The sequence below is a fragment of the Trichosurus vulpecula genome, chromosome 1 (genome assembly GCF_011100635.1).
Source record: "Trichosurus vulpecula isolate mTriVul1 chromosome 1, mTriVul1.pri, whole genome shotgun sequence".
Classification (NCBI taxonomy): Eukaryota; Metazoa; Chordata; class Mammalia; order Diprotodontia; family Phalangeridae; genus Trichosurus; species Trichosurus vulpecula.
In genome coordinates, this window is record NC_050573.1 from 75,603,317 (window position 1) to 75,628,470 (window position 25,154).

The 25,154-nt window shown below is 52.1% G+C and overlaps 2 protein-coding genes across 5 annotated transcripts in view; one reads left to right on the forward strand and one right to left on the reverse strand.

Moving 5' to 3' along the window:
- Positions 1-398: 398 nt before the first annotated feature.
- Positions 399-5,536, forward strand: LYL1 (LYL1 basic helix-loop-helix family member). Its single transcript, XM_036755303.1, is given in 5 exon segments — positions 399-477; positions 480-529; positions 2,255-2,673; positions 2,866-2,957; positions 4,610-5,536. Coding segments are annotated over 5 exon segments (1,098 nt in total). The 3' UTR covers positions 5,068-5,536.
- A 6,204-nt stretch (positions 5,537-11,740) lies between these two features.
- Positions 11,741-25,154, reverse strand: part of NFIX (nuclear factor I X) — a 110,629-nt gene continuing 97,215 nt past the window's right edge. For 2 of the 4 annotated variants that reach the window (XM_036755324.1, XM_036755316.1), the window contains 4 exons: positions 23,620-23,795; positions 19,066-19,213; positions 16,625-16,716; positions 11,741-11,901 (listed from right to left, as the gene is read on the reverse strand). In XM_036755324.1, the coding sequence (XP_036611219.1) occupies positions 11,887-11,901; positions 16,625-16,716; positions 19,066-19,213; positions 23,620-23,795 (431 nt within the window). In that variant the 3' untranslated portion in view covers positions 11,741-11,886. The remainder of the gene's footprint in view (positions 11,902-16,624; positions 16,717-19,065; positions 19,214-23,619; positions 23,796-25,154) is intronic. The other 2 variants (XM_036755332.1, XM_036755338.1) reach the window with 1 other exon arrangement.

The following is a 25,154-nucleotide window of genomic DNA, read 5'->3' on the forward strand; positions in this document are numbered from 1 at the left end:
CTGCTCGAACCCAGTTCTCCTGACCCCCAAATGGAAATATTCCACAATGCATGTTTCACAGACATGCGATGTGCCTCCATTAACCCAAAGTCATGGGGAACTCTGACAACTTCTGGGGAGCCAAGGACACTGGGTCCCCCAAAGGAGATGCGGAAATAATAATGATGGTTGTTCTTTAGCTCCCACCTGAGGTCTAGACAGCAGTCAAATAGGCAGGGTCTTGGCGACCTGGTGCTGAAGATCCCTGCCCATTTCCTCCAGGGTCGGCACCAGCCCAGAATCCTTATCGGCCCTGGCCAGGCAGTCCCCAGGCCTTATCTGCCCCTCCAGAGCATCCTCCGCCTCCGGGGAGGAAACCCGCCAGAGGAGGGGGTGGTGAAGAGGGCGGGCTGGGAGGGATGGGGGCGGGGGCCACGGGAGGCAGCGTTTCCTCTGAGCAGCACACTGAGTCAGGGTGGAGGGAGCCTGGCTGGACCCAGCGGCTGGAGGGGGCAGCCCTGGAGGATCCTGGAGGCAGTGGGGCTTGAGGGTAAGAGTGGGAAGGGGTGAGGGGTGGCACACAGTGGGTGGCAGATGACTCTGGGATCTTAGACCCTGAATCACAGGGCCTGGAACCCTCAGACCCTGGCACACATGTCCTGGGACTCTCAGGCCCTGGCACTTAATACCCTAGGCCTCTTAGACCCTGATCCATATGTCCTGAGGCCCTCAGACCCCAGCCCAAATGTCCTAGGCCTCAGATGCTGGTACACACACCCCTGGACAAAGAGAATCCTAACCTAACCTCCTTTGGATTATTTTTATTAACCTGCTTTGGATTCTAATTTAACCTTCCCCCGGCTCTTGATTCTTCCTCTCAGACTGGGCCTTGAGCCCCATGTTCCCTGCCCCCAGGGAAGTCCCCTTCCCCCACCCAGAGAAGAGTCTGATCAGGTGAAACCCATCAGAAGGAAACTGCTAAATCCAATTATCAACCCCCAAAATCTCAGAATCAGCCCCCAAGATCAAAAGCTGGAAACCACAGGCCAGACAGATTTGCCAGACAGGGCTTTTTGCTGGAGTTCATGTGTGCTATTCTGAGTCCCTGGTTGGGGAACAGGGAACCAGGGGAACCCCGGTACTCAGAGGGTACACTGCACGTGGCTGGAAATCTTTGGTTAATGGGATAACTGATGTGCATAGGGGTTTGTGGAATAGGCCTGCCTGAGATCACATGGGAAGGTTGATCCTCAAGGGCAGACCCCCAACTTCCTGTAACCCCCTGATCTCTCCATTCCTCCCACATGTTTATTTCTGGGGCCTTGTATCCCTTAAAGGCAGTGTAGTGTAATGGAAAGAACCCTAGCTGTTCCTGAGGGTTCTCTGAGCCCCTGGGGTTAGCCTCCTGAGAATAGGACCATGACCTTCCCAGATCCCACACAACCCCAGGCTCGTGAAAAGAGCCCTCTTCTGTGCAGTCAGGAGATACTAACTCCACCATTTGAATCTCGCTTCAGACACAAGTCTGAACTAAACTTCTTTGAACCTCAGTTTCCACATCTGTAAAGTGGGGGTGATAATATTTCTAAGACCTACCTCACAGGCTCATTTTAAGGGTCTGGTAAGATCATGTGTGTCAAGGCTTGAAGTCTATATAAATACTATCATTATAACCCCTTCCATCCAGCTACTCAGCCCCAGGTACCCCTTCCACCTTTCACTCACTCACCTGACAGCTGTGGCTTCCCCATTTCTCCTCAGCTACAAGGTTATTAGACTATAACCAGGATCAGAGGAATCCAATCTGCAAGAGCCTGAGAGAAGGTCTAGGCTGAACACCACCCTCATTTTATAGATGAGGAAATTAAGGCAAAGGGAATACAAGTGATTCACTAAGGTTGCCCTAGCTGTAAATAGCAGGATTAGAATCCAAGTCCTCTGACTCCGGGCTGATGGCCCCCAAGTACAAGTAGTTTAAAGGATCTCCCACTAGAGGGGAATTTAAAAATCATTTGGTCTAACTCACTTTGCAGCTGGAGAAACTGAGGCCCAGAAAGACGGGACTTGCCCAAGCAGCCCAGCTAGTAGTGCAGCTGGCATTCAAATACCAGGCCTTTGGCTTGGAATCTAATACCTTTTTCACTTTCCCTTTCTGGGGGTCCCCAACTTGGGAAACAGCTTGAGATGTGAGTATAGTATGTCTCAGGGCTTGGGAAGCACTGAAGATGGAAGTCATCAGATATCATTCTCTTCTTGACTTGGTTCCCTCCTGCAGGTGAGCACCAGTCCCATCGAGGGGCCATCATCCTCTGGGTCCATGTGCCCTCCAGGGGACTCTGTGAAGCTGGGCCACACCATGATGGAGAAGCTAGAGGCTGTGCCTACACTACCCTCCTCAGCCCCCTCCCCAGCAGCCAGCAGCTCCCCCCCTGTATCAGAGCCTGAGCCAGGCACCCCCCAAGATGGGGACAATAGCCATCCTGCCTCATCCCCAACGCCCCCCAAGCTGCCTCCCCATGTGCCTGTCATCAGCCTGGGCCACAGCAAACCACCAGCCATGGCCACCACTGAACTAACCACACCTTCCCCACTGCCTTCACTAGTCCCACTTTCTGCCCTGACAGCTGGCCCACCCCACCTGGCCTTGGGTGGCCTGCTCCCGACACACTACCACCCACACCCCTTTCTAAGCAGGTCAGTCTTGGGCTGGCCCTATCTCTCCTAAGGGTCGTGGAAGGGGGCTCTAGTTCTGGGGGAAAAGGAACTGGGGGGAAGGGAGCACATCTTGCCTACCCTGAACCTATTGCCCTGGTGTCCTGGGCCCCTAGGCCTGGGGAGGGGAGGGTGAGAGGGTCTGGGCGCTCAGTGAACCCATGTCCCTCTCAGCGTCTACATTGGCACCACTGGCTCCTTCAGCATCTTCCCCAGTAGCCGACTGAAGCGGCGGCCCAGCCACTGTGAGCCTGACCTGAATGAGGGTAAGTGTATGTGTGTATGTTAGTGTATGTGTGTGTTTGAGCTCACTCCAGAACACAACCAAGCATGCCACCATAGGAGTGTGCATAGTTCCCCCCTAAATGGAACCAGGAGGCCCCCAGCTCTCAGTCTCAGCACAGCTACTCAGAAAGGCACACAGAGAAATCTACCAATATTGTCACATAGTCACACACAGCAGTGACAGTCATACACAAGGAATCACCCCAGACACAGCCATACATAGTAACAGTCACAGAGACAGTGACAGCCACAGCTTCACACAAGAATCACAGCCACATAAAGACAACCACACAGTGTCACACATAAATGGCCAGACAGTGATAGCCATGCACAGAGAATTCAACTTTTTTTAGGTGACTACTATGTGCAAGGCATATATGCCAGATCCCAGTAACACAAAGACAAAAAGAAAACTGTCTCTATCCTGATGAAGTTTCTATTCCACTGGGACAATGCAACATGTATACAGATAAGTAGGTTAAAAAAAAAAAAGATGATTTGAAGGAAACCTAACAACTGTGTAATATAAATTTTTTTGAAATAGGTCTACAAAAAAAAGCAGGCCTGAGTCAGATCAGGGAACAGTATATCTTAGATGTAATAAGCATTTTGAGCAGGCATTGAATGACCTTTTGTTTTAGGAATATTCATTTGGCAGCTGCAGAGGGATGGGTTGGAGATGGGGAAAGACTGGAGAAAAGGTAACCAGTTGGGAGGCTATTGCAACAGTCCAGGCCTGAGAGGTGATATGGGCCTGAACTAGGTTAGTGAGGAGGATGGAGAAGAAGACCGGTACCAGGGACACAATGGCGAGTCTTACCTTGGCAGCTGACTGGATAAGGGGGTAGGTGAGTGGACAGTTCTGGATAATACCTAGGTGGCAGCTGCACAGGGACAGCCGTGCCCAGCCACAGTCGCTCACATGCTACACGGATGGACAGACTCACAGAATTAGTCAGTCACAGACACCTCCTGTATAGACCAGTTACCCACAATACTGCTGAGAAACACAAGAATCTGTACCACAGAGCCCCTAATTACCCAGAGTAACCACCACACTAAGAGCATCCCTGTACGGGTGCATACTTTCTAACCCTGATATGCTGTGCTCCTATGACCTGGAAGGATTAGCTACACAGGGACTCTTAACTTGGGGGTAGATTTCAAGAGGTACATGAACTTGGATAGGGGAGGGGGAGTACACCTTTATTTTCACTAATCTCTAACTGAAATTCAAGTATTCAAATACCTTCTCCTGAGAAGGGATCCCTAGGCTTCACAAGACTGCCCAAAGGGTCCATGACAAAAAAGGTTAAGAACTTCTGAATTAGATGTGCCTAGGAACCCTGCCGGTGGGGAAGAGGAAGCCCTAACACATAATTCCAGGACAGGAGGGAGGTTTGGCATATACCCTGCAAGGAAGGGCAACATGGGTAGTTTGGAAGCCGGTAATCAGGTATAACTGTGGCCCATCCCAGGGCAGAGGGAACTGGAGGCCTGGATACACCTCTTAGGTCTAATCCTGGGCTTCAAGGAGGCTTGACCTGGGCAGCCTGAGTTCTCAGTGGGCTGTAACCTGAAGGGGGCAAGACACTGGCCTCCTGACACCCCTCTGGGGCTGTTTCCTTCGCAGGGCACCAGCCTCTGAAGGTGGCTCGCCGCGTGTTCACCAACAGCCGGGAGCGCTGGCGGCAACAGAACGTGAACGGGGCCTTCGCGGAACTGCGCAAACTGCTGCCCACGCACCCACCCGACCGGAAGCTGAGCAAAAACGAGGTGCTTCGTCTCGCCCTCAAGTACATAGGCTTCCTGGGCCGTCTGCTGCGCGACCAGGCGGCCGCCCTGGCCCCGGCCCCGGCTCCAGCTCCGGCCCCAGCTGGGGTGGCTCCGCGCAAACGGGAGCGCGGCGGGGCGGTCGCGAGCGTGGGCGAAGGCACACGCCGGGGGCTGGGGCGCAGGGCAGAGGCCGTGCGCTCCCCTCTGGCGCTCCCGCCCACGGCCGCTTCCCCCCATTCAGATGGAGCTGAACAACACATCAAGAGCGAGTGCTCTCTGCCGGACAGAACGGCCGTGGCATGCGAGGCTCGGTGACCCCCGCGGGTAGGGATGGGAGGGATACTACAAGAGGCATCTGCGCGGACCCCAAGATCCAGAACAGCTCCCCAGAAAAGAGAAGCGGAGCTCTGGAGAGCAGACCCTTCCCGGACTGCCCTGAATATTAACAGCACCGCCCCCCTCCTCCCTGTCAATCCCCAAGATCGAATGGATCTGGTGGGAAGAGGGACGAGGGATGTGCAGGTGTCGTCAGTGGGGAGAAATGGATGCCCCAGCTGCTGGCAGGGACGAGGCACTGGTCTAGGTTGCTCCCCCTCCTCCGCAGGTACACGGTTGAGGAAGACGGGGAAAAGGTATCCAGCGTCTCCAGAGGTCGGGCTCTAACGTTACCTCTCGCCCCCTTGGCACGCTAAGCGCTCCCCACTACTGTCGGCTTTAATCTGTTTTGAAGTCGACCCAGCCCAGCCCGGGAGCCTAAATGTCCTCCTCCCGGGGGCACGTTTCTTTCGGGGTTGGAGTCCAACACGAAGAACAAAGCGGACATCGAAATACTGCCTCATTATTCCCGCCGGGCCGATGCCTTGGGGAAAAGGTGGGGGGGGGGGCGGGAGAAAGAATTAAAAAAAATTTTTTTTAACAGTGTTAGGGCTGGAGAGGGATCTTAGGCAACTAGTTTAACGTTCCTATTTTACAGACCAGAGAGGCAGCGCAGTAGATAGAGGGCTGGCCCCGGAGCCAGGAAGACCTCAAGGTCTGCCTCAGGCATATACTGGCCAGAGTGACCAAGTCTCTTAACCTTTAGGTTCTTTGGGCTACTCTCTTAAGTCACAAAGAATGTGCCGACCTGCACTGATAGAGGAAGTTCCCACACCATGAAAGCTCAGGTCCAGAACTTATGCCACACGACAACAAAGAGAATCCAGTCACCGAGACTGTGGTCTATAGGGTGGGCGAGGTCGTAGGTGGCATCTCTCTTGGGCTCCAAGTGGGGGTGGGGGAGTAACTTCAAATTAGCGGGGGTATGACCCTCGCCCTGCAGTTTCTTCCTCAGACCCAGGAGTTTCCCGACCCAGTAGAAAGTCAGTCCCTTTTCTGAGTTCCCCAATTCCCTTTCTCGTTTGTGAAATCACTTTTAGAGCCTCAGGGACTTCACCCCAGTGATTTTGGAGGAAATGGGCGTTATCTTCGCCCTGAGATCGGTTTTTAGAACTCTTTAATGTGAAGTAGGGCTCTTTGCTCCCCTTGGACAATGGGGTTGAAGTACCCAGGAGCCAGAAAAGAGTCCCACAGTGAAATACCCAATGTCGCACAGGTAGTCAGTAGCGCAACACGGATTTGGACGCAGAACTCCAGTCAGAAAAGCTCTGGGAGATCCCAAATTTCCCATGGATCCAAACCCACCCTGCCCTCACCGCCCCCACCCTGCGACCGCTTTCGCGAGGGTTCAAGGTCTCTTCGTCTTTGTTTTTTCTTTATTTCTTTATTTCACATACACATTAGCCATTCAATGGAGAAGCTGGAGAGAGTCAGGCAAAGATGGTGTAACAGAAGCGCAGTGACAGGGGCCAGGGCGGGAGAAGGGGCAGGGGAGGGGGTGGGGAACATACGGGCTGGCTGCCTACCTGCATTCCGCTAGGACACTGAAAACCCAGAAAACAAAACAGACAGTAAACTACCCTTGTTTCTTATGTATCTCAGTGCGGAGACGGGGAAGGGAAGGGAGGGGGACCAGGCTGAAGGAGGAGCAAAGGGACAGGGGGATGCTAAGGGGAAGCACACCAAATCCATTAGTACTATATAGAGATACTCATATATACTGCGTTTCTTAGCCTAAGAAGAAACTTGTTTGACGGGACGGGCGGCTTTGCTGTCCGCGATGCTGGTGCTGTCCGGGCGCATGGATCTCCGGGGAAGGGGGCGTAAAAGGAAAGGGGGTAAAGGACTATAGTGCGGCTGGCCCAGGCTGGCGTGGGGAGTGGTGTCCCGGGGTTGGGGTGGGCTGGAGGCCCTTGGATTCTCCATTGGGAGGGGAGGGGGACAAAGTCCTCTTGACTTTATTGCTCCTTTTTCGTGTGTAATTTTGTTCGGTGTAGTTTGGGTCGGGCGGAGGGTCTGGATTGGGAATGGGAGTGGGGATTCATCTGATCATCTGGTCCACTCAGCCCCTTTGGGAGCCAGAGCTCGGCGTCCGCTCCACCAGCACGGGGGAGGGGGGGGGTAGGAGTGAGGAGAAGGCACTAGGTTGGCCGGCCAGCGCGGGGTGAGGTGGGGCGGGGGTGTAAGGCAAGTCGATTGGGTTGTGGTGGATGGGTGTGTGTGTGTGTGTGTGTGTGTGTGTGTGTGTGTGTGGTATGTATATGTGGGTGTGGTGGGGTTGGGGGTGGGGGGGGGCCGGTGTTATTTGAGTTAGCAGGTTTGGTCCTTCCCTGAAGCGTCAAACCCTTTCCACAGCCTCCGGCGGGCGCTCTGTGCGGCCGGTCTGCCAGGGGTGCTGAGTGGGGCGGGGGTCAGAGGGGGGCGCCGGGGAAGGGAAGGGGAGAGGAAACTAACCAACTTGCAGAGCGCTCCCTGGACAATGCTGGTGTGGGGCAAGTTGGCGTCTGGCTCAAAGAAAGGCGCTCGAGGGGGTGGCGTCGGTGACTGGACACTGACCTCTGCAGGGGGCGGGGACAGGGGGAGGGGCCTCTGTGTCCGGATAGGGGGAAGGTGGTGGCCCCTGGCCAGGGGCCCCCAGGAGATCCGCGCCAGCCCGGGGCAGCCGCGCCCAGCCGCCGAGCGCAAACCGCTGTCCCGTGCGTTAACATAACAAAGGGCTATGCGTGGTTCCTAACGTGCGGTATGATACTTAACTGGTTCATAAACTGACGTATAATAGAGTTGGGTGGGTTTTTTTAATGTACTTTATAATGTACAAAGCACCAGGATTTTTTTATTTTTTTTTTATTTTTAACTTTTTTCTTTTTAAAAATTTTCCTCTCGTCCTTTTCCTCTCTGATTCTGTGATGTTTAAATGTGGTTTAAATGTGGAAATCCTTCCTTCAGCCCTCCCACCGACCCCGAGAACAGACGGCGACGCAGGGCAAGCCCCGGATCAGCCTCGTCCACGCAGGCAAACGGCTTCAAGAAAGAAAAAAGAAACAACCGAAAACGAACGAACGAACAAAAAAAAAAAAAACGAAAAAAAAAAACAAACAAACGGAAAACCCACTTGGGCGTCGGTGCCCGCTCATGGCGGGCGGCCCGTTTCTTTAGTGTCCCCAGAGCCGCGAGGACATTGCAACAAAAATAGACTTTTTTCATCTTCTTAACAATCTCTAACATACAAAGATAGGAAAACTCTCCAATGCATTGCACTTGGTTCAATGAAAAAAAAAAAGTTCATTCCCCCGTATATATATTTTTGTGTTTTTTTTAAAAAAGGTTTTTGTGTTTTTCTTTTTTTTTTTTTTCTAACAGTCCCCGCTTCCTGTCGCCACCGCCGCCTCCTGCCCTCAAACCGAAATGATGGTAATCAGGGAAACAAACGGATTCCATGCAAATCCCCACCCACCCCACCCCACCCCCATTGCCGCGGCCCGCTTCTATCTTGCTCTACCATACCCCCTCCCCCGTCCCCCGAACCAAGACGACTCTAAGCCGAGACTGTCCTAGTTTGGGGGTTCCCTGTACCCTCCCTTCACCTCAGACTGCCCCCCACCTAGGCTGGGCAAGGAGGTGAGGCACACGCAGCTGGCCTGCAGCTTTATACCTAGTGCGAGGAGGGAGCAGCTGAGGCTCCCCAAGATCCCAGGCCAGGGCCTGGCTCCGTGAGGTTAGGGACACATACAAGACCCAGGCACGGAGGTTTGTGCGTGGCAACGATTGTCTGGGGGGGGAGTCCCCAGGAAAAGGGGTGGGAAGGAGTGGAGACAGGGAGGAGGCTGGACAGGCCAGCTTTAGGCTCTTCCCTCTCCTCTCCTTGCTGCAGGTCTGACCCTGTTTTGCCGACCGAACTGGAAAATCATTGCACTTTGACCAGGCATCACCCCTGGCCCCAGCCCGGCCCCAGCCACCCCAAGCCAGCTCCTAACACCACCCTGAGTTGAGAGAGGAGGCAGCATTTACTGGGAAGCCACAACCCCCAATTCCACCCCTTCTCTCTCCTCCTCTCTTTCCTGGTCCTTTTCCAAGGCTGCAGATAGGGACAGACACACACACACTCAACTTTAAAATTTAAAACCCTCTTGTGGCTGAATTTAGGAGGTGAGGGCCACCCTCAGCTTTCCTTATGGGTATGTCTGAGGCTTCTAACTAGCTTTCCTTACCCTCTCCTCCTCCACTCCTCTTAGGGCTGTCCTAACGTCTCCTGATCATACCATCTACGCCATTAACCAATGCAAAAACGCCAACGATAGAACCCATGGCTCCCCCCCAACCCGGTTCAATGTTGGACAGAGGCTCCCAACCTGTGCTTCGTGTTTCCATAGAATGTGTGTGAGAGAGTGAGAAGAGAGGAGAGAAGAGAAGAGGAGAGGAGAGGAAAGGAGAGGAGAGGAGAGGAGAGGAGAGGAGAGGAGAGGAGAGGAGAGGAGAGGAGAGGAGAGGAGAGGAGAGGAGAGGAGAGGAGAGAAGAGAAGAGAAGAGAAGAGAAGAGAAGAGAAGAGAAGAGAAGAGAAGAGAAGAGAAGAGAAGAGAAGAGAAGAGAAGAGATAGAGACCAAAGAGAAGCTAGGAGGGAGTAAGGCACAGAGAGAGAAGTCACACAGAGTGAGAAGGGAGCCCTGGAGAACCTGGAGCCTGTCTACCTACGGATGTCCTTTGGGTTTTGAGGCCCCTGGCCCTTGGCCCTTTGCCCTTGCCCAACCCAAGTTCACACCCAGTCAAGAGAGGAGACAAAATCAACTGGTTGGCTTTTGGGCCTCTCTCCTTGGTCTGAGCCCATCCCTGGGGAGGGGGGGGGGGGGCAGAGAGGGGCAGCTTTCTAGGACATGTTGATTTCTTTGTTCCCAATTTGATAACAATTTCCCAACTACAACAGGAGAAAAAAATACAGCTAAAAACTGGCTAGAGGAAAGCAGGGAAGGAAAGAGGGGGTGGAAGAGAAAATGTGGGGGAGAGAGAGTAAGCTCTGGAATACTAAACAAAGTACACCACCACCCAACCGTTACCTCCAAAGGAACATAAATTGAGAGCAAGTCTGTGAGCACAAAGCCTACCTAGGGTAGATGTGACTTAGCATCCCAGCCGAAAAGCTCTCAAAAGGTAGGCAGCCAGCTGTGGACCTGGGGGCTGGTGAGGCTGGCTCCTCCTCTCCTCCACTCCAGCTTCAGCCTTCACCAATCCAGCCGATGCCTTTTCACGTTAGGCCTTTTTCGCCAGCCCAGAAGAAGGCCACAGGCCAGGGCATTAAGCCTCTCTGGTGATTTTTCCTGGGGATTATTTTTGATGGGGGAGGATAGGTGAAAGGACTGCTGGTGTCTTGGAACAGCTGGGTTGTAGGAAAAGTTTAAAGAGCAGGGGAGATATTGTGGGGATGGGCTAGTTCTCCCCTTGCTCAGACACTTAGAAACTCTGTCTCCCCAGAGTCCAAGCTCTAGTCTTGGCCTCACTCCTTCCCATCTCTTTTGGGCCCTGTCTCCAGGGGGCTGAGGGAAGAGGGAGGCTAATGTAGAACAACAGAGCATCCCAAGGCAACAAGGAGGGGGAGGGGTTATTGGTGGGGGCAACTGGCTGGTCCTCTTGAGAGCATTTCGACTTGTTCCTATAGACTGTACATAATGATAAGATGACATGAAAGCTATCTTCAAGGCTGGTGTGGGGCAAAAGTGACTTTGGGGAAGGGGGTACAATATTGGGCTAGGTCTGTTCCAGGGTCAGGCTCCGACTCTCTTCCAATGGGCTCCAGCTGACTACCACCACCCTCCAGGACAAGTTCATTTCAAAACTTAGCCCGCTCTACCCTGGTGCATAAGAATAAAAAACAAAACAACTTGGGTGGTTCCAGTAAGGCATCAGAGGCCTTCCTGGATTCCTGGCCAGGCCTAGCTCTCTGGGGCTCTCCCTTCCCAGGCCTTCAGGTCCTGGGTGCTAGAACAATGGAAAGAAGCCTTACACACATACCCCAACCAAGGTCAGATCAAGATCAACTGCCCATGCTGGAGGAATGGGACCAGGCTAGGAGGGGGGGAAGGGGCAAGAAGGGTTCAAGACCCTTGGAGATTTCTCTCAAAACACCTCACTGAAGCCAGGTCCTTCAGCCCCAAGGGAGCATTGGGCCTGAGGTGTGCTGGGGAGGTGTGCTTTGTCTTCTACCAAATAGACAGCCTTGGGCAGGAAGGGCAAAACTTGGGACCCTCCTAGCCAGGTTGGTTATGCACTGGAAAACTTTTCAACTTTCACTCCATTCCCCTCGGTTTTTGCCTGGACTACAGCCAGGAGGCCCCAGTGTAGTGTGTGTTAGTGTTGTTTGTGTGTGTGTGTGTGTGTGTGTGTGTGTGTGTGTGTGTGTGTATCTGAGGGGGAAGGGATATAAAGGTGGAGGGAGTGGACAGTGGACCGCTCCTTGTCACCCTTTTTTGTTTGTGTTTGTTTTTTAAATTTCTGTTTTCCCCAGTTTTCCTTTCCTCCTGGCTGCTGGTGTGTGGCTCCACCCCAGGCCCCTTCTTCTGGGTCCTGACAGCTGGGCTGGGCTCTGTGGGTGCCAGAAGGGATCCCCTGGCAGGAGAGGGTAGAGTGGATGATGACTTTTAAATTTTTGCTTTTTGGTGGGGTGGGACTAGTCGGGCTAGGCTGAGCTGAGCTGGGCTGGGGGATTTTTCCATGTCTCAAAATCTCTTCTTCCCCCTTTTCCTCTTCTTTCTTTTTCTTGTAGATCTCGTCAGAGGAACCAGGACTGGAGAGGGATAAGAAAGGACAAGAGAATGAAAATGTGCTGGGGCTCTAGGCCAGATGGCTTCATGACCTGATCGCCTCAGCTAGTTTGCCCTCCTCATAGGGGCCTCAGTTCCCCTCCCCTCATCCCAGGGGGCTAGAGCAGTGATGCACCCTAGAAAAGAGTCACAAAATTACCACTCTATCTGGACCCCCCACCCCCTTCCCAGATGGCCCCCTGCCCCCAGTGCCAGGGAGCCCAGCTGGCCTTCCTGTGGGCACTCTGCCCAGTGGGTAGGACCCCCATAGCTGGAGCTGGCACAGGCCTGGGATTTGGTCACGTTTCCAATTGTTTGGGTTTCTGTGTGAGTTCTGGGGGGGGTGGGGGTGGAGAGAAAGAGGATGCCAGGCTGGGGCTTTTGTCCCTAGGGTATGTGTGTGTGTTGGTTGGGGGGGGTGCAGCTTCTGTTCAATTTTCTCTCACTCTGTCTCCTTGGATTGAAAGCTAAAATTCCCGTCTGTACATCACAGAAGAGGCCCCACCAGCTGAAAGGTTAGGGGCATGGGGTGTGTGTTGGGAGGGGGCCTGGGTGAGGCACCACATGGCACTGATACACTCCCTGGCAGTGCCAACCCCAAGGGGAAGGGGCATGTCACAGAGCCTGTTACCATCTGCAGCCGCCTGCTTGCACAAGTGAAGCTGCTCCCCCCTCTCCCCCAATTGCGCCAGGATCCTCCTCTTTCAGGACCTCTGGGAATCCATGGAATGGGTGATTCTCAGTATTAGCCAGCAGGGGGCACCACATCCCCATAAAAGCTTGCCTTGTGGGCTTCAGCACCCAAGTGCAAATGCGATTACCGGCTTGTCCTCAATAGACAGAGAACCTCCTTATCTCCCTCCACCCAATCCCTCAACTGCACAGAGCTATAGTCCTCTCCCCCTTCTATGGGAGAGAAGGCAATGGGTGGGAAGGGATTCCACACCCTCCCGTGGGTATCTTAGTCCGTGTAGGGGCTGGGAGAAATAATACCCATGCTTTCTGGGGTACTATACTCCCCCACGAGTACCCTGGCTGGGGTCAGGTTGGCAGCTTATCCTAACCATGGGGCTACGCTCTAGGTAGGGGAAAGGAGGAAGTTCTATGCTTAATACATTCCTAATTATGCTTGTTCACAACTAATCATACTTGTCAATAACTGATGAGTAAGAATGATTAATTACTAGTCATTCATATTTCCATAGTGCTTTAACGCTTTCCACACCATGAGGGAGTTTTCCATTTTATAGATCAGGTAGCAGAGATGGAGGGAACCGAGTAACTTGCTTAGGAACACAGAATGGCTAAGCAGAAAGTCCTCTGAAGTCAAAGGACCTGGGTTCCAATTCTGCTTCTGGAGATGACCACCTCTTTCGAAGATTACCCTCCCTGGACCTCATTTCCCTCAGCCGTAAAATGAGGGAGTTCAAAGAGATGCCCTTGGAGGTCCTTTTCATCCCTAGAGCTATGATTCTACAGTCATACATATCTTCAGGGTCACAGTGAAGAGATGAACCCAAGTCCCCCAGACTCTTTCCACTATGGTGGGTTTATAGAAACCCTCACTGGGAATCTGGGAGGACAGGATGGGCACTGCCAGATATCTATTTGCTGACACCAGCACAATATGTGGGGAAAGCTGAAAGAAACTGACTTTGTATATTGTCATTCTCCCCACCCCATTAGATCGTAAGCTCCTTGAGGTCAAGGACTATCTTTTGCCTCTTGTATCCCCAGCTTAGCACAGGGCCTGGCACATAATAGGCACTTAAATGTTAGGAATTGATCGAAACTGACTATGAATTAGGAGGACAATCTAGGGAGAAGGGCTAATGGCACTGAGGGTGGTGAACCCCTAGAGGAGTTCCTCATGTTGAGCAGCAGGATGAGGGATGGATGGGCCTGACCAGGACTCCTTTTACTGCTAGGATCAAAGAACTTAAGAGTAAAACAATCTTCCAGGCTGGAGATCATCTAGGGTCTCCAACCCCTGCCCCAGCCACTGCCACTCCACTGATCAAGACCAAAGCGCAGAGAAGGTGACTTGTCACACAGGTCCTTGAATGCAGGTCCTCTGATACCATGAAGAGAAAGCCGTTGCTCTTTCAGCTTTAGGACACTGCTCCTCCACACCCAAGTCCTATTTCAGCACTGTTCCAGATCTTGTTTCCCTCTGAGATCCCAAAGACAAGTATCTTTCTAGATTTAGGTCACAGGGACCAAGTCACTAGTCCCAGCTGGAGACAAAGAAGGCAGTACTATAGTAGGCAGTTTCCAGTTAATGAAATGTGTCTTTGCAAAGAGCCAATAGGCCTAAGTCTCCAGAGGTGTGTGACTTGATGGCTTTTCCTGCACTGGGTACACAGCTGGATGGATGGATGGATGGGAGCATGGATGGATGGAGATAGTCTTATCCATGAGGGAGGGCAGGAGGGAAGATTCAGTGTCAGAGCCAGGGATTGAATGGTGGGCATTTAATAGGTGGCTCAGGTAGGGGGTCTGACCCCTCCCCCAAGGGACTAGAATCTCAGGGTCTAAATGGAAGCCTCTTATTGCACACTCCTTGTCTCTCCCCCAACTGATTAAAACATGGGACAAGGCACTGCCTGGGGAAAGACAGCAAATTGTTGGAATTCTCTTTTCTTTCCTCACTCTTTTGTTCTCTCTCCATCTGGTGCTCTCGGGGATCAGCTAAAGTCACTGGTTACTGTGGTAACAGCACACCCCCCCATCTTTAACCAACGGAGCACAGACCCCAGGCCCAAGGGACTTACAGTTTGTCCTGCTCTCTTGCCCCCTCCCCAAACATAGACACCTACTTGCCAGCACCCCCTGCCCTATGTGAATATTTAAGGAGGAAACTCTTTCCCAAACTTCCCAGAACTTTGACTTGGCTCTGAGAACACTGAGTCCAGATAACTAGCAGGAGAAAATTTGAGGTGGGGGTGGGGTACAATAGCAGCCATCCTTGGAGTGCTGTCAAAGCAGCCCAGGCCCCAGGGCTCTGGGCAGGCAGGAGGGGATCCACTCAGCTGCCCTCTATTTCTGCCTAGTCCAGAGCTATGTGGAAACCCAACTGGCCTCTCTTCCTCTGCCCGCCCTCCTTCTCCACACTGCCCCCCCCCACCCCCCTCTCTCCCGGTACTCTGCCAGCAGGGCTCTCTCGGCCTCCCTGGCACAGAGCTGAGGGGGCTGGCTCCAGCCCCTGCTCAGGGCCATTGTTTTTCTTCTCAACACCCCCAAGTTCAAGTTCATCTGGGTGTTACATCATGTCTGGTTGCTCTGGGAAACCAGACGGGTCAGACGTGACTCCGGGGAGAGGGGGTGGGAGGCAGGGAGGGGGGTTTGAAGCTCCCCTCCCCTCCTTGCCGCTAGGGAGCTCTGAAGTTCTGAAGTTTGACAAAGTTGTTTCTTTTTGCCTTTTTTTTTTTTGCTTTTTTTTTCTTTTAAGGGAGGGAAAGGAGCGGGGGAACCCAAACCACACAAAATTTCAACTTTCTCTGGATGCAGGCCTGGCAGCAAAGACACTAAGCTTTAGCAGAAAGAGGACTGGCCTCCATTCTTCACCCACTCTTTTTTCCTCCCTTTGGATTCTACTGGCTCTCACAAGGCTCGGGAGGAAGGGTAGACAAACCTTCTATGGGGTGTGTGTGGAGCTCCAACAGACTTGACTGTGTCAAAGTCAAGAGGAGATTGGTATGTGCATAGCAGCAACGTGTTGTGTGTGTTGGGGGGGGGCATGTCGGAAATCCTTCAAGTGAAGGACAGGGGCATGAGAGGGGGATTGAGGTTGGTCCTCATTATGCCAAGGGCCTTTCTCAAACTCCATCCCATCTGAGCGTCCCTGGAAAACTAAAGAGACTCAGTGTATGAGTATGTGTGCTTTTTTTGGGGGGGGGGTGGAGACAGGCTCCCTTTCTCCTTAATAGGACTCGTTTGGGAGACTAGGGGAGGGGGCTTTTATCCCAAGATGGGTAGGCTAGAGCCCACCCAGGCTTGCTCTGTCCCAGTCTACAGGGCATTCGATAAGGCCAATAAGCTCTCAAAATGGGGAGGGTCCTGAACCCCAGCTTTCCAGCCTAGAGCTGAGCCAACTAGTGGAATAGAGTCAAGGGGTGTAATACCCTATTCCTCCCCTAAGACCCTGAAGTTCAGATTTTCATGGCCTTCCCAGCCTTCCCCATCCAGTCAGCCCAACCCCAGCACTGTGGCCTTGGCTGCCTTCCCCCAGGGCCTGGGCTGCCAGGGCTAATTAGCCAATTAGCTGATTAGCCTGTGAGCCTGGGGGCTGCCTGGGGAGTGAGGCAAGCTCAGCCAGGAGGAGGGAAATCCTGGGCCCAGGCTCTGGTTCTGCCTTCTTCCTGGCCACAGAACCCCTGCTCCTGATAGAGCAGAAAAGACTGGGCATGAGGTTACTCTACCTTTCCCTAGAAGACCCCCATCCTTACTCCACTTCCCTGTCACAGGCTCAAGAAAGAGTCTAGGACAATAGGATTATAGCTAGAAGGTACCTTAGAGGTCATGAAGTTCAACACCACCCCACCCCTCAACACACACATAAGGCACCTGGGGCCCAGAGGGCCAGTGTGGCTGAGCCAAAGTTGGAACCAAGGCCCTCTGACTTCCAAGACAGCACATTTTTGGATTCCACTGGCCAGTTCCCCTGCCTCCTAGATGCAGAGGGGCTGGTGGGCAGAGCCCTCCTACCTGAGACTGCTGTGGGATGTTTAGAAAGTTGCCGTCCCGGGGTCCGATGCTGACAAACCGGTTGGCAGAGGAGGCGCCTGTCGTTGAGAATGCTGCGGGGGAGGGAAGGAAGGGAGAAAGGGAGAGACTTGATAAGTCCAAGTTGGCCCTGTTCCCCCTACCCGGACACTGCCCTCGAGGGCTGCTGAGAGAGAGAGAGAGAGGCTTGGTTAGGAAGTGTTATCACCCCATCCCTTCCAGCTAGGCACTGCCCATAGGGGCCAACTTAGGAAGGGAGGATGTCCTCTGGGCCTCCCCCTGCCCAGATCTCTCTCTCTCACACACACACACACACACACACACACACACACACACACTCTCTCTCTCTCTCTCTCATGGTCTCTCTCTTCACACAGATGCACATTTATACCCATACTGCATACTGTAATATAACACAGCCATGCTTGTACTTCTTCCCTCCCCACCCCACTTCCAGATCACACCTCTCCTGAGGGCCCCAGAGTAGGAGGTGGAGAGGGCTTGGAACACCAGCTCCCTCTCTAGAAGCTCCAACATCCCCCCTGTTCCTGCCTCACCCACCAGATGGGCACTAGAGGCAGGCACTATGCCTAGGGAGTTCAGGTGCTCCTCCAGGCCCACAAACAGCTCCTCTCACTATGATAAACACTATGCTAGCAAAAGGCTTTAGGGCAGCATGAGGCAGGAGGGAAGCTTCCCTTGGCATATATGGAGGCTGTGGTCACTTCCCAGCCTGTTTCACACCAGGGGCTAGTGAGAGAGTCTTTGGTCCGACCCAGAAAGGAGACTCTATTCTCCAAGGTTAGTCCAGAACTGCTCCTCTTTCCCTTCTGGGCAGTTCTGGGCAATGTCAGGCAAAGCCAAGCTGGAAGCTCAGATTTGGGTCCAGCAAAGGTATGAAAAGAGTCTGATGAGAAGGCCCAGTTCAGCCCAAGCTCACTAGCCCTACAATTCACACAGACTCTTCCTCTCCCAGGAGGGACTGAGTTAATACTATGGTATTCTCTGGAACTGACAAGCTGAATTAGGCCAAATGGTCCTGATGTCCTCAGGACCTGAGATTGAGGGCCACTATTGCAAGGGCTTATGATTAGATAATACTATTGGGGAGCAGGGGATGGGGAAGGAAGAGGGAGGGCTATGTGGATGTGGGGTGCTGAAACTTAGGTTAGCTTTTGCCTATTGTCTCTCCAGGAGGGCAAAGAGAAAAATGCGCTTAGGATTGGGCCGCTGGGATGGGGGTCCCCACCTGCTTTCCACTGCTGAGCCTGAGTTGGGCCCTTACCAGACACACACCAGAGACCACATGCTCACCAAACTCTTCTCCATCTCTCTCCAGTAGAGGCCCCTACCCTGATAATTCAGGGTGTACCTTCTCCCGCCCTTCTCCCAAGGACCAGGCCTGCATGTTGGATGGTGAATGGAAACGAGGGGAAGACATGGAGAAGATGGGGAACAAAAGAACCAAAACCATGGAAGAGGAAGAGAGAGACATGAAAAAAGGCCAACGAGCCAGTGAAAAACATGGAGAAATGAGCCTGCCTCTGCCCCACCACAGTCTAGAGTCTACAGGAAACCGAGAGCCTTAAAGCCGAGGCTCCCGGCTCACCTCCTGAGCTGTCGGTCTGCTGGGCGTGCCCTTCCTTCTCTTCCCATAGGCACCACAGCCCCATCTCTACCTCCCTCGAATCTCCTTCCCTATCTCTGCGCCTTTTGACTCGGTTAGATTTCTCTCTTCCCTTTGCCAAAACTTTTTGTCGCTTTGGAAACTTGAAGGAGGGGAGTGCGGGGAGGCTCGGGGCTCCCCGCCCCCGCCTCTGGATGGCAGGATGGGTGTTGGGAGCTGGAGAGGAGGTGGAGGGGAGAAAAAATAAGAGAAACAACAATGAGAAACCAAATGTAAAACTGAAGGAGGAGCGAGGGCGCGAGGAGGCGAAGGTACTGCATCTTTAAAGGCCTCAGGGATGGAGGGCGAGGTGAGAAGGAATGGCAGTCAAGGATGGTGACAGGATTGCCTGGACACTGGATTTTGCTTTGTGTCAGGGTTTGTTCATTCTTGTTTTTGGTGGTGGGTTTTTGTTTTTGTCTTTAGGGTTGCATGGGCGGGGGTGGGAAGAACAAGGAGACAAAAAGAAAAAAAAAACAGCAATCACGCATGAGGATGGGATGGCTGCACCCACCCCCCATTCCCTCCCCGCCAGCTCCCCTTGGCCCAGTCCCGCCCTGGCCCGTGCCCCCTCCCGCCCCCCGGAGGGGCCCGGAGCAGCAGGCAGTGGGGAGTCTGGTGGGGGTGCTGGCTGGGCGGAGGCCGCGGTTGGTCTGGGACTCTGTGCTGTGTCCTGGAGCTCTCGGGTGGGCAATTTGACTGGTGCTGGTGGGCCAGGGACTTTTGGTTTGATTTTGGTTTTTCATCGTCCACTTACAGGGTGATGTAGGAGTCAAGGCGGCGCCGTCTGGGGTAGTGCTGGTGGATTTGGTATCAGGCATAGGAAGGGGCACAGGTCTGGCCACTGGAGGCGGCGGTGGTAGCAAAAATGACCCCGGGACTTTGCCCTGGCCACTACCGTTAGGCTGCGAACAACATAAATAGAGTGACGTATGAACGCACATCACATGGCACACAGACACACGCTCCCTGAGCTGGGGCTGGCGGCTCCCTTAGGAGGCACAGCCTCGCTGACCGGAGCACTGGCTCCCTCGTTAAAGATGCAGTATTTGGCTCCTCCGTGGGACAGGGGCTGGGCTGGGCAGGGGGTTAGTTTGTCATTTTGGTCTCTCAGATGTTGCTCTTTTTTTTCCTCCTTTAAGTTTGGGGGTTCAGTTGGGTTATCGGTCATTCTTGGTGGGGAAAATGTTTTAATTAGGAAATTTTCAAAATGCATGTTTTGGTATATTGTGTAAAAAGCAGTGAATGAAGCTGCACCAGGATAAATCTATGGCTCCTGCACACTGTCTCCTGTGAAAAGAAAAGACGGCGTTGTGTTGTGCACCCTCCACAACTCACCCTCACCCCCAAGTCCCTCCCCATTAGGCTCCTCTGGTCTGGCTGGATCTGGGCCTGTTAAAATGAGGGAAGAGTGACCTCCATGCCTGTGGCCCTCAACACGCGTCCACATTAAGTAGAAATTCCTGAGAAGAGAGAACTCTGACACCTCCTTGTCTCCACCCCACAGCATACGAAGCCCTCTAGATAACAGTATACCTATGCTGCCCCTGTAAAGATAATTTTGTCTTTTATCCTTAAACAGTGACAGAAAGGAGAATCCATACACTTCAGTTCCAGTGTCTAAATCCTCCAAATCAAGTACTTCCTTCCATCTAACCTAAGTCCCTCCAATAGTTCCAGACACACCCTGACTTGCTCTATCCAAAGAGACCATGGAGAACATTCAGACCATCTCCTCTCCGCCCCACCCCCATCCTTTCTTCCAACAACAGGACCACCAGCTTCAATCAGCATTTCCTCCCAGAAACAGCTATTCAAATCCATGCCCCTCTTCTTCCTCCTAGAATGTAGTGAGGCAAGGGCGATGTTCAGGGTCTCTTGTGGTTAATCCTCCCCGACAGCTTGATGCCTTGCTAACTTTTCCAATTCCAGCACTTACCACACTGCTAACTCTCGTTCAGACTGTGGTTAAAGGAAACTTAGCATTTGGGGGAATGTTCTCAGGCTTGGGATTCCCCACCCACTCAATCAGCACAGTGTGGCTCTATTCTTTGTACAGGTGAAGGACCCTGGATATTTCAGAATGGTAGCCTACAGGCTCATACAACTTAACTCTGCCTGTCCACTCCAGGGTGACAATCGCCAAGCAGCAGTCTCTGACGGATGTAACCAATTCATACCCTCTGCTCCACTCTCCAAGTGGAGAACACTGCTAGGAAGTCCTGGACGTGAGCCCCACTGAATGAGTGACGGTCATTCCCAAAGTCTGCCTCTCCCACTCATTCCCCGGTTTCCCAGGCAAACAGAAAAGGCCAGAAAGAAAAAGCTTTTAAATATGAAGGGACAAACATGGAACAGATCACAAATGTTCCTGAGATACAACAGTCATCGCTTTGCCTTGTCTCCCCAGTCTTGTCCCATTGTGGTAAGAGAATAATCATAACAATAATAATAACTCACATTTTTATAGAGCTTAAAGCACTTAAGAGAGGCCTGACAGCCACAGGCCAGTCTGGTTCTTCCCCAGAACTGCCTTAATCAGGGCCTAATTCACAGGGACTGGATCCAAGAGCTTCACAGGAATCAGCTGAGTGGCCCCAAGTATACTTTGGGAAGGATGTACATAACATTTGTTCCTTTCTATTCTTCCAACATGTTTGTCCAATCTGGGACTCTGCACACAGCAGGTACTTAATAAATGTGTGTTGAATTGTCATATAGGATTTCATAGGAATTTGCGGCTGGAAGGGAACTTTAGGATCATTCAGTATCTCTATAAAACAACTGACAATTCTGAATCCCATTGACCTGAGCCTGGCATCAGAGCTCAATCATTTGAAAATATCCAAATTTTAGAAATAATTTTCAATTGGTTCTTTCATTCTTCTAGAATCACAAACTATGAAAGCTTGTCCTCTCCAATCCACTCATTTTATAGGTGGGAAAAAAGAGATCTAGAAAGCAGAAGGAAATTGCCCAAGGTCCAAGAGCCAGTAAAAGCTGGAACTCAGGTATTCTCACTCCAAGTCCAATTCCCTTTCCACTGAGCTCTGCTTTGTCAGTCTGGCCACAACAAGCATCTTTGGTAAGCTTTTCTAGAAACCAGCATGACCAGTTCTTTTTCTCTCAATTATTTCTTTTTTTATTACTTCTTCTGTTTGAGAGAGGTTTTTGTTTTTGTTTTTGGTGGGGGCAGTTTTCCTATGGCCTCTTCTGAGAGCTCTTCCAAGTCTTGTTTCCATTTCACCTCAGGCCTTCTCCATTTGGGCCTTATGAACCAGGCCTTATATTGAGCTCTCTCCCTCCCTTAGGTCTGCCCTTGGCCTTGGGCCTTTCACCCATCTCCACCTTGATTGGTTTCATCCTTATAATAACCCTAGGAGAACATCCTTTTCCCTGGGGAACCTTTAGATACCCTGCCACAGCTGCCTTCAGAGGCTCCTGCAGACCCCAAGCAGTGAGGCTTCCTCCTCTTACTACTTTTCCCCCAAGCCCTGAAAAAGTGAGGCCACCCTTACCCACTGAATCTCAAGATCATCCCCCAGCCTAGCCAGGCTGCTCCAGCACAGGTGCTGTGTCTATTTGAATCCTTGTGACTTCTCCCCAACCATGCTTGTCATTGCCAGGACAGGAGACTGATTCTGCTGAAGGGAAAGAATCCTCTACCCCCAAGATAACAGAAGCTTTCAACTCAAGATGAGACTGATTAGCAACAGTCAACACAGACTAAAAATGATTAAGGTTGAAGGGCCATTTGTATGATGCCCCCATACCTAAGTTCGGTCTACTGGGTTAGACCTTCTTAGTGGGTCATTCTGGTCTGAGGACCCTAAAAAAGTCAAGCTAGTTCTATAAATGACATGGGGAGATGAGGAAGGACAGGCCTAGAGACTCTTAAACTAGATAGAATCTCCAGAGCCTCATAAGCTGCCTTGAAGTCAATCTACTTCTCAGTCCACTTCTTTGTGCTGGAATAGGTTTCAGCAGGCTCAAACTTAAGTCCTGGTCTCTATCCCTGTCAGTCCTAGGACTAGGTGTAGAGCTCCACAGCAGCCTCCAGTGATGAGAAAGCAAGGCTCCCTATTCTTTGGGAGCTATTTTCCTGGCCCTGAGTTCCTCTGGGACCTGGAAGTAGGTTGGTTGGCACCCTATGGCCCACAGTCCAAACAAACACTGGCAGAAAGCACTAGAAACCATCAGGATTATCTGAACTCTTTCCCTCCAGACACCCGTACTTTTGGGGGCTGATAGTGGAGGTTGAGGTGAATGAAGAGGGGGAGGAAAGCCAGTGCCAAGAAGTGAGCTACACAATCAGCAACAGACACCCCCACAGGATGGGAAGGGAGGAAGGGGAAGTAGAGAGGCCATAAGAAAGAAATGAATATGGAAAGAGAGGGGAGAGGAACCTAGACACTGAAGAGTCAAGAGTTGAGGAGATGGAGAGTGGCCTAGGCATTGAGTATTAACAATGACCTTCATTGCCTGTCCTGCCAAAACTGGGAGAAGAGGGGAATGAGGTGAAAACAAGTGATAATCTCTGTGAAAGGAGAGACAGCTTAGTTCTAAAACCTCTGCCCACTAGCCTCATTTTAGGATCTGGTACTGGAGCACCGTTCTGAAATACCTTGGGGCAACCTAGTGGGTATTTCTAAACCTGGAACCTCCTGGATTCCTCCTTCCCTTACTTAGATTCCAGGCCCCAAATGGGACCAATTCTCCACTCTGGGGATTCCTCAGGTGGCAAAGGTTGGGTTGTAATGGAGAGGTAGAAACGAAAGGGTTTAAAGGTTATGCCTCCCACAAAAAAAGAACCCTCTTCTCCCTGGCACATGGCACCATCTAGCTGTGGCTCTAGCATCTGGCTCAGTGGTTTAGAAGCCACTATCTTCCGTTTCCCCAATGTTCCAGTAAGGAGGTGAGACTGGCTCCAGAGAGGAGCTTGCTATTTGACAAGGAGCTCCTTTGGAAGAAGACGACCCCTTTGTTGGGTCAGGTTTTCCCAAAGTCCTAATCCTTCATAGCTGGGTCTGGGCACTATATGATATATCCAAGAAAACAAGGCTAGATTTCAAATACTTCCTCTCCCTGTCTTGTTCCCCCAACTCAGGATTGAGGATACTTTTGGTTCCTTACTGCCCTGCCTCTAGGTGGATCTTGGGGTTCACAAGTCTCTACTGGCTCCAAGAGACAGGAAGATAGACAGACAGACCGACGGACGGACGGACACTCAGACAGACAGACAGTAGACAGACAGAAAGACAGGAGGGATGAGATTGCGACCCAGGCTTTCTGGGGCTCCCTCGAAGCTCACCTGCCCTGTGGCCTGGCCTGTGCCATCCGAGCACACGAACTGCACAAACTCCTTCAGTGAGTCCTGGCCATGGTGGTGGTGGTAGCGGATGGTCGGGTGGGTGAAGTAAGGGCTCGACTGCTGGATGATGGAGGTCGAGGGAAAATGCAGAGCAGAGGCTGTCGCCCGGGGGCTCCCTGTAGGTACCACGGGAAGAAAGGTCATGGAAGGAGAAGCATATTGTGGAGCTGAAGGGGGAGGGGTGAGGTAGCAGGGCAGAAGGCTAAAGATCTTGGAGATGGGAATGGGGTGGGGCAGGAACTCATGTGAGAACTGGAGGTTTGGGGGTTTGGGGGCTAGGAGGCTGATAGAATGATTTGCTACTGCTCCACTGAACTCCGTATCCATCTCTCCAGACCTATGCTCATTATCATTTATATATATATATATATATATATATATATATATATATATATATGTGTGTGTGTGTGTGTGTGTGTGTGTGTGTATATATATATGTATATATATATATGGACACAACCCTGCAGCCACATACAAATACCAAGCCTTTCTCCTTGTAGCCCCATCTCACACAAGACACTTCACTAGTTCAAAGATCTCTTATTTAGGAGAGGTGGGTGCAGTCCTTCTACAATTTCCTAGATGGTCCCTGAGAGTCCTCATGGCTGTGCCCACCTGGGGCAAGCCAGCCTTGCCTAGCTGACAGCTTCTAAGCTGATCCTCAGACAACAAACAGGTCATCACTGTCCCTATATTCAGACCACCTCCGTGCTCCAGTGAGGCACTTGGTAGAAAAGAATAAGCGTTTATTAAGTGCCCATATGTGCTAGGTACTGCATTAAGGGCTTTGTAAAGATCTCATTTGGTCAGGAGACAATGGATGCTGCCCAAGAGTCAGCTACATTCCCCCCCAGATACACAACCACACATACATAATATTATTATACCTCATGGGCACATTCTCATCTCAGAGGCATACATACAGATGCTTCAGCCCTCCTGCACAGGCACAAGCACACGCTGCTGCAATGAGTGCACACAAAGGCACACTCCTCACAGATTCGAAGCTCTCACAGGCAGAAGCACACACTTAGTAGACACAAGTACAAGCACGAACACACACACACACACACACACACATTCTTCCCTGCTCCCCATTCCACCTTAGCCTTTCCCTGCTTCCATTCCTCCCCCTCCCCCTCCCCATCTGTTTCCAATCAACTAGATTTTGCTCTCAGTTTCATTAGGGGGCAAAGGAGATTTGGCTTCTTTCTGGAGTTCATAAAAGCAGAGTCTGGAGCCCAAGATGATGGGGAGGGGGCTGCCTGCAGACCCCTCTCCCCTCAGACACATTCCCTCCTTTCTTCCCCAAGTCTGAGTGCTGCCTTTCCTGGATTCTCCTGCCTCTGGGCTCCTAGCCAGGGGGCCCCGAACCCTGACGTGGGAGCTATAAGGAACTAAGCTCCCCATCCTTTCCACTGTTCCTTCCCCCTGCTCTTCAGAAGGGACCAGAAGCTTGGGCTGGGCTTGCATCT